This window comes from Dunckerocampus dactyliophorus, chromosome 10 (assembly GCF_027744805.1).
Source record: "Dunckerocampus dactyliophorus isolate RoL2022-P2 chromosome 10, RoL_Ddac_1.1, whole genome shotgun sequence".
Lineage (NCBI taxonomy): Eukaryota > Metazoa > Chordata > Actinopteri > Syngnathiformes > Syngnathidae > Dunckerocampus > Dunckerocampus dactyliophorus.
In genome coordinates this window covers 4,111,187-4,119,499 of record NC_072828.1, presented here as the reverse complement: position 1 = coordinate 4,119,499, position 8,313 = coordinate 4,111,187, and the positions used below count along the sequence as shown (strand labels likewise).

Sequence of the window (8,313 nt, the reverse complement as noted above, 5' to 3'; positions counted from 1 at the left end):
TCTTTTAAAAATATCAAAAGAAAAGGGAGTATTCTAAATAGAAAAAAGTAAAAATTTCACGAGACTAAACTCGTAGGAAATATGTAATTTTAGTAGTTGAAATATTAAAGAAAAAATGTATTTTTAAAAGTCGTAATATCATGATAAACTAAACAAAATAAAGTTTTCCATTCTGGACAATTCGTTTGGGAAAAAGTTACAATACTATGGGAATAAAGTTACAATACTATGGGAATACAGTTACAATACTATGGGAATAAAGTTACAATACTATGAGAATACAGTTACAATACTATGGGAATAAAGTCAGAATTATGAAAATAAATGTTATTATGAAAAAAGTTGAAATATTTGGAAAATAAATTTAAAAACAACAGTAACAATGAGGGGAAAAAAAGAGCACAGAGCACAGAAGTTGATACTACTAATGTGCTTTTTCACCTATATCATAAAGCTGAGATGCACTTTTTTCTTGAAACATATTTACAACATAACTTCTTAGCATAGCTACGTGTGTTGCGTTACAAAATATCAAAGGTGTTACGTTTTGGCTGAAACTGTCGGAAGCTTGACCCCCAGTGTGCAGAGACGAGACGATGGAGTGCAAAAATAAATGTTCTTTAATAGTTTAAAACAGGAGCAAACAAAAGGCGACAGAGAAAAAGCTCTGTGGTAAAAGTGCAGGTAGTCCAGGTGAGTGGGTAGTTCAAGTGACGAGGTGCATAGGAAGCACAGACAATGGCAACAATGAACCAGCGCCGCACGTACGACGGCGCTGGCCTTTTAACCGCCGCAAATGACAATTGGCCGCAGCTGTCCGGCCACCAGGCGTGAAGCGGCTGTCTCTGCCACCACGCAGGAAGTACAGCTCTCCAAAATAAAGGCGCAGAACAGGAAGAACTCGCTCCTGTCCTGCGAAACCTTGTTAGGTTGCAGGTTGTTAGGGGCAAAGTGGGATCCTTTCATTTTTCACTATTGAGCCCTCACTGGTAAACCATGTTTGGACACCCCTACCCCAACCCTATTGGGGTGAAGAAAAAAAAATTGCATAAAGCATCGATACTGGTAAAAACGGCAAATAAGTAAATTGGTATCGTATCGAGAGAAAAATCATGTATCGTCCATCAGCACCTATAACCTTTTTTTTTCATCGTATTTGCAATATAATGAACAGTTGTGGTTTCTGTCCGTCTTATCTCCTTCATCAAAGCCGAGAAAAGCGGCGAGAAACAGCAGCGTCGAGGGAACACCTAAGTGAGAGAAAAAGTAAACTCACTAAATTCACTCTTGTCGTGCCTCGCGGGGACGCACAGCTAGCCATGCTAAAATAAAAAAAGTATGGTGCGAGTACATTACAAAGCCAAGCGGCTACCGATCAGGGGTTTAGGTTTTGAGAGCTATCTGGGTCACACTGGGGGAGGTTCTGAGGGGTGGCAGCCGTCGTTTCCCACTGCAGTTTTGGGCTCAGTTTGCATGCAGAGTTTGGAAAATTAGGTTGGGGAAAATTATTAAGGCAAATTATTAAGGCAATGAAGTAAAAAGATTACTAGGAGAAAATTTACAAACGTTGACATAGCTGGGAAAAAAATCAGCAGATATGAAAAAAAAGATGAATAAAGTATGAATAAAATAACACATTAAGAAAAAAAGTCGTATTTTAAAAGGAAAAGGAATTGCAATTTTACAAGAATAAACTTGTAATATTATGAGGAAAAATACTGTCATTTTAGTAACAGAGAGTTCAAATATTCGAGAAAAAATACTTTTTTTTTTAAAGTCATAATTTTATCAGAAACACAAAAAATGAAGTTGTCATTTTTGGAAAATTAGGGAATTTTGGAAGAAAGTCAAAATACTGTGGGAAGAAAATTACAAGATTATGAGGAGAACATTTCCAAAAGTTGAAAGAGCTGGCACGCCCACCCCCCCTCCAGTAGATACGAACAGAAGCTGTGATGTTACGAGAATAAACCAACATTTTAAGAGAAAAATATCGTATTCTAACAAGTAAAAAGTCACAATTTTACGAGAATAAACTTGTAATATGAGGAAAAATAATGTCATTTTAGTGGCGTAGCCCACAACATAGCACAGGATATCACCGCAGGACATCATCTGCGTACTGATTGGCTCAGGGAAACCCCATGCATTCTGTTCTGCTTCCTGATTGGCTAAGGGACTGGAGACCATTGTCGTTCGATCTCCTCCGTGCCTTCCTGTGCAGTACAGAATGCGTTCGGCTTGCCGAATTTACATAGATGTTCCATCGCTAGCAGTGTGACTCTGAAGTGTGTATGTTTGTACGTTTTATCCCCGACAACGCTCACAATGTCGACGAAATGTTCTGCACCGTCAAAGGCACCTGCGGTCACACCCAAGAGGCAGAGGAAGAAGACGTTGCGGCTGCAGGATGCCATTACGGAAGAAGGAAGGAAGGAGGAAAATACGACGACACAAAAACGCTACAGAACGGGATGATGAAGACGCACGGTCAGAGGAGTGAAATACATGTGAGTTACTTAATAATTTCCTGTGTTCACAATCACAATCTTTAAAATCTGCAGATCTGGTAAACTTTCAAAACAGCTAAAATTATGCATAATGCAAACAATAACCTGTTGCCCAAAAACGCAATACATTTCTTCTAAAGAAGGAGAAATATCACCTTAGGGAAAAATTCAACTTAATACATTTATATGTGAGAACAACGCTAAAACCCTTTAGCACAGTGGTCCCCAACCCCCAGTACCGGGCCGCACAGAAAGAAAATAATTTATATAATTTCATTTTTTTTATGTTTTATTTTGAAAAGTGGCCGGATTCTCTCTGTTACATCCGTCTCACTTGACGCATGTCCATTGTGCGTGTGCTAACTTTATCTCATGCCGCACAGATAGACAACTACTGTATTTTTACCATTTTTCTTTCACCTCATATTTGGTGTCAAATGCTGATACTATGTGGGAATGCATAAAGGTAAGTTTTGATGGCTTACTGAGTGCTAATGTGTACATTTGTCTCAAGTTAATTCATGCTAGCACACTGCCTTTTACCACACACGTCAAACAGCCATGTAATAATCTTTCTGGAAAATCTTGGCTTGAAACTTGAACTGGTGGATGGTGGGTCGGCATTCATTTTGTGCTTTTAATTTGATGTTATTCATGTCTTAGTTTTACACAATACATAATAAATAAGATAAATTACATCACTATAATTTACAAACCCCCCCTTGCATGCATTTAAAATTGGAAAATAGTACATTTGGAATACAGGAAGTGATCAAATGTATTGTAATTGATGTGAAGTGAAAAGAGGACATAGGACTAAATAAGCTTTGCTTCTTTCTACTACTTTTTGGACATGTGGAACTGTGAATTGTACTGTGTGATGCATTCCAATGTAACTTGTCTGCCTGTTCAAAATAAATTAAACCATTACCATTACAATATCTACAGTCATGGAAAAAATGATGAGAGCAACCTTGTTTCTTCAGGTTATTGATGCATTTTAAAGCTGGTACAACTAAAGGTACATTTGTTTGGACAAATATCATGATGATAACAATTATAGCTCATAAGAGTTAATTTAAGAGCTGATATGTAGCAACTTCCATGCTTTTCTTGATAATAACCAAAATCACTTAAGCTCTTACATGGATAGCTCTAGCATTGTACTGCATTGTATTGTATTGCATGTACTTTATTGATCCCACAGCGGGGAAATTTACTTGTTACAGCAGCAAGCAAGCAAGACAAGTAAAGAGAGTGGTTCAGGTGTCAGGTTCAGGTGTACTGCCAAATCTTTCACTTGTATGAGCTATTTTTGTTGTCATTGTTATAATTCTCCAAACAAAGGTACCTTTAGTTGTATCAGGCATTAAAATGAACAAGAAACTGAAGAAACAAGGGTGGTCTCATCATTTTTTCATGGCTGTACATGTGTTGCTTTACAAAATATCAAAGTGGCAAAGTTGCATCCTTTCATTTTCCGCTATGTGGCCCTGGCTGGAAGGACACCCGTGCATCAGCGCTTATGGGATGAATTTGCACAGCAGATTGGGAAATGAACGAAGAGGCTGGCAGATAACAGTGATAGTGGAAGCACCGGTGGCTGCTGCTTACAAAGTCGTGTTTCTCCACGCTTGCGCGCACGCCAAGTAGCTTGTAGTCATCACGCGCACACTCGGAATGATTCATCCGCGTCCAGATCCAAATGCCAGTTAGAATACAACAAAGCACGAGCTGTTCATTATAGCATGGACTCATAGCCTGGAGGACGCCAGCGCTTGTCCTCCTCGTTGGTTTACTGCGAACTGGAGAGACGCCATCGCTCCTCTCCTGGATGTTTACCTCCCATTGCAAGTGAAGACGCAGCACCACCTCACCTTTGGAAACACTTTTGAACAGAACAGCAATGAAACATCATAAATAAAGGTGTAACCAACACTTGGATCTGATTTTAAACAGTACAAAGCTGTACCAAACCAAAATCTCTGAACCGAAGCGTACTTTTGGCACTGTGATGCACCTCCACAAGCCGGGTAAAAGCGCATTATTCTCACTTGAGAATAATGCTTAAAATGACCGCAATAATGCTTAAAATGACCAAGATACAGCAAAATAGTGTAAGGATTACATGTTATCATGAATGTGCCTGTTACTACATGCTCACAGCATGGATGTGAAACCAAAAAACCCGTTGGAGGTTGTTGGAGGTGTTTTAATAGCAGGCTTTCAAGGCAGAATAGGTGTGTCCCGTTACGTGCATTCTTAGCAGCCTCTTTTTACCTGTTTTATATGATCCCGATCCAATCTTCAGGATCGGGATCAACTGCTGATCTGCGGTATTTTGAAGATCGGATAATATCGACTTCCGCCACGAGATCGGGTCGATCCGGCTGCCGTATAAAGTTCGTAACTTTGGGCCACACTCCGACATGGTAGGTGCGGTAATGCGCCTCAAAGCTGGTTGCCACTCGACTCGCGCCACCCGCAAGAAGAAGAAAACGCAACACCATCATGTAGACATGTCGGTGGTGTACCGTGGTGAGCGTAGTCCCCCCCACTGTGCCCGGACTGCTGCGTCATGGTGCGAGGAGCTTGTACGCAAAATGCCGCTGTAACCGCTGGTTGTTTACACTCAGGACAGTCAATAAATTACTATTGCATTGAAGAGAGTTTGTTAAAAAAACAAATATATTCAAAATCACACCACAAATGGATCGATACCCATGTCAAATGATTAGTCCTACCCTATGAGTATTTTGCACGTCCATTTTTTCCAATTTGATCTTTTATTGGATGGACTTTTATTGGACCTGACGCACACAGGTTTGTTACAAAAGCCAAACAATATTGTTGGTCCTGCTGAGTAGTAAAAAAGTACATTCAGCAATAATTTGGTTGCATTATTTTTAATGCTTTGAAGACATATTTTTATAACCGTATTCAATTCCACAAATTCATGTTTGGAACAAAAGCTTATTATAAAAAAAAAAAAAAAACTGATCAGAAAAATCGTATCGGAAGCCAAAAAATGTGGATGGAGACATCCCTAATTGGAATTACTGTTATTGCTGAATAAAATAAATAAATCAAAAAATAAAATGTTGGATTTATGATGAGCTCAAGGATGAGATCATTGGAATTACCGATATTGCTGCATTCAAAAAAATAAAAAATAAAATAAAAAATAAATGTAGTGAAATGTAAAGATATGATGGTGGATGCCATTCCAGTGAGCTCATTCCAAAGTCTCCTTTCTGGTCTTGTCTTGGTAAAACTCGTCTCTCAAGTCCTCTCGCCTCCTGCGGGTCCACCCCTTTGAGGAGACGTGATAGACGTCCACACAGTTGCCAGAGTACGCGTCCCTGTGGGCTGCCCGGTACACCGCCTCCCTTGCTACCAGCGTGGCCTCGTCCACCGTCATCCCCCACTGAAGCGCTTGATCCAGGACAGCGTATGCGTAAGGTGAGCCCGAGCCCACGGAGAAGAGCGTTCCCTGGAGGCGAGTCCCGTCGCTGCACACATAGAACAGACCGGGCCCTCGGTCCCAGCCGCACAAGGTGGTGGCCACGCATAGATCGCTTCCCTTGAACGGGAGGAGCATGTGCCAGAGCAGCTTGGCGGCGCCGCCGGTGGACAACCGCCGCCCGTGTCGGAGCTGGTAGAGCCGCAGTTCCCGCGCCAGCACCCGCTTCCAGAGGGAGCAGTCGGCCGAGGTGCCTGAGCTCGTGCCCACCAGGTGGCTGTGGATGGGCTCCACCTTCTGGGAGTCCGGGCTGGCCACCAGGCCGCTGCAGCTGGAGCGAGTGTCCGCCGCCGCTAGCACGCCGTCCTGCAAGGTGAAGGCCAAGGTGGTGGTGCCGTGAGACATGGCGAACGGCGGCTGAGAAGGCGGTGTGGTGCTCCCGTAGAATCCAAAGTGTAGAGGACTTTTGTGAAGACACTCTGCAGCTGGGACGTAGAAGTCAAACGGTGCAGTAGAGCTAACAGACCGACAAGTCACACGTTCCGTTTCCTGTCCACCATGGAAGTTGCACAGGTCTTGCAACGCCATTGCATGCAAACAGACCAGACCCTAAACCTTCTTGACGTCAGTCGGCGTGTCGTCCGCAGCCGATAAGCAGCCGTCAGCTTTTATATCTGCACGTTGACACCTTAAGTAGACATCAGCATTCCTCCACACTCCGCCCTCTCCTCCTTTCAAGCAAAACAGTCAGCAGCCCATGAGTAATTCATCTGGGCCGCACTATCAGGTTCATTTTCAAATCACATTTCTTCAAAGTTCCGTCGAGGCGAAGGCCAAAGAGTTGGCGGCGGCGCGGCGGTGGCTGGATCAAATGAAGTTAGCTTCAGTGCTTTGATGAGTCTCTCCTGTGGCATGTTCTCCGATACGATCCCAAACAGGATGAATAAAGCAGCAGCGGCGGTCCAGCCAAGCGTATACACAAGAGCGAGGTATCCCATTCCAGGCGCACCATGTCAACATGCAAACACCACAACTCAGCGGGGCGCGGCACGCGCATGTGCTGGCGGGCGCCAGCGGCAGGGAGGGCCCCAATGGCCCCGATGGTGGATTCATGATGATGAGCTCGAGGATGAGCTCACTGGAATTACTGTTATTGCTGTAAAAATAAAAATAAAAATAAAATGGAATGACTGTTATTGCTGCACAAAATGAAATGAAATAAAATAAAAATAAAGTAAAATAAAACGATGTTGGATTGATGATGAGCTCAAAGGTGAGGTCATTGGACTGGTTATTACTGCACAAAATAAAATAAAAAATAAAAATGAAATAAAAGGATGTTGGCTTCATGAGCTCAATGATGACCTCACTGGAATCACTGTTATTGTTGCATACAATAAAATAAAATAAAATAAAATAAAATGAAATTAAAACATTAGGTTAGATTTATGATGAGCTTGAGGGTGAGCTCATTAGAATTACTGTTATTGCTGCATAGAAAAATTAAATAAAAAAACAACGTTGGACTTGGAAATTACTGCTATTGCTGCATAAAATAAAATACAATTAAACTAAACTAAATGAAATATAATGGTGGATTTATGATGCGCTGGAGGATGAGATCATTGGAACAGCTGTTATTTCTGACAGGTTATTGCTAACATGAACAACATTTTTACTGTATCTGCCATTCTTCCCAGCAAAGAAAACAAGATTTGGCTTCCACTATTTTGGCTTTAATAAAATAAAACACATTTATCTTTGCTTTGACCTCACAATTACACAAAATAATCAATACATTTTCAAGCGGAGAAAGTTGAAAATTGTGTCCATTAAGTATCTATCTACTGATGTGACCTTTGACCTCCACCCCCTTGTGTCACTTACCAATCATAACCAGTAGAAGCTAGCTTAGCTTAGACAGCTAGCTGGATTAGCTCGCTAAAGGGAGGCTTTGTTACACATCATAAAATGTTGCTGTGCCCAACCCTCTTGTCAGTCTGCTACAGACGTGGGAGCTCCAAGTTGGATCATTCCTAAGCTAGCATGATGTCAGCAGTGCAGGTCACGTACTGTAACTATGCTAGTGTTGTTTGGAGACGTAAGCCTCGTACATAGCGAGGCATTCGTGGTCCGTTTGGAACAGGTTGGTTCCCCATGGCCGACAATAAAAGGTGTTTGGTGTAATAACGTCAACCTCAGCAGTTTCCACTCTCGATTTGTGTGCGCTTGTTTTACGGCAGCCACAAGACGCCGAGGTCAGTCATTTGGAATTCAGCCTCATGCCCGGCTGCCTGAGAGGCGCTGGGCCGAATCAAGTTTCAGCCTCACGCGGCCGAG

The 8,313-nt window shown here is 42.2% G+C and overlaps 1 protein-coding gene across 1 annotated transcript; it reads right to left on the bottom strand.

Moving 5' to 3' along the window:
* Positions 1-5,586: 5,586 nt before the first annotated feature.
* psmb11b (proteasome 20S subunit beta 11b) lies at positions 5,587-7,045 on the bottom strand. Its single transcript, XM_054790173.1, has one exon. The coding sequence runs from the start codon at positions 6,559-6,561 to the stop codon at positions 5,746-5,748; it is 816 nt and encodes a 271-aa protein (XP_054646148.1). The 5' UTR covers positions 6,562-7,045; the 3' UTR covers positions 5,587-5,745.
* Positions 7,046-8,313: the final 1,268 nt, after the last annotated feature.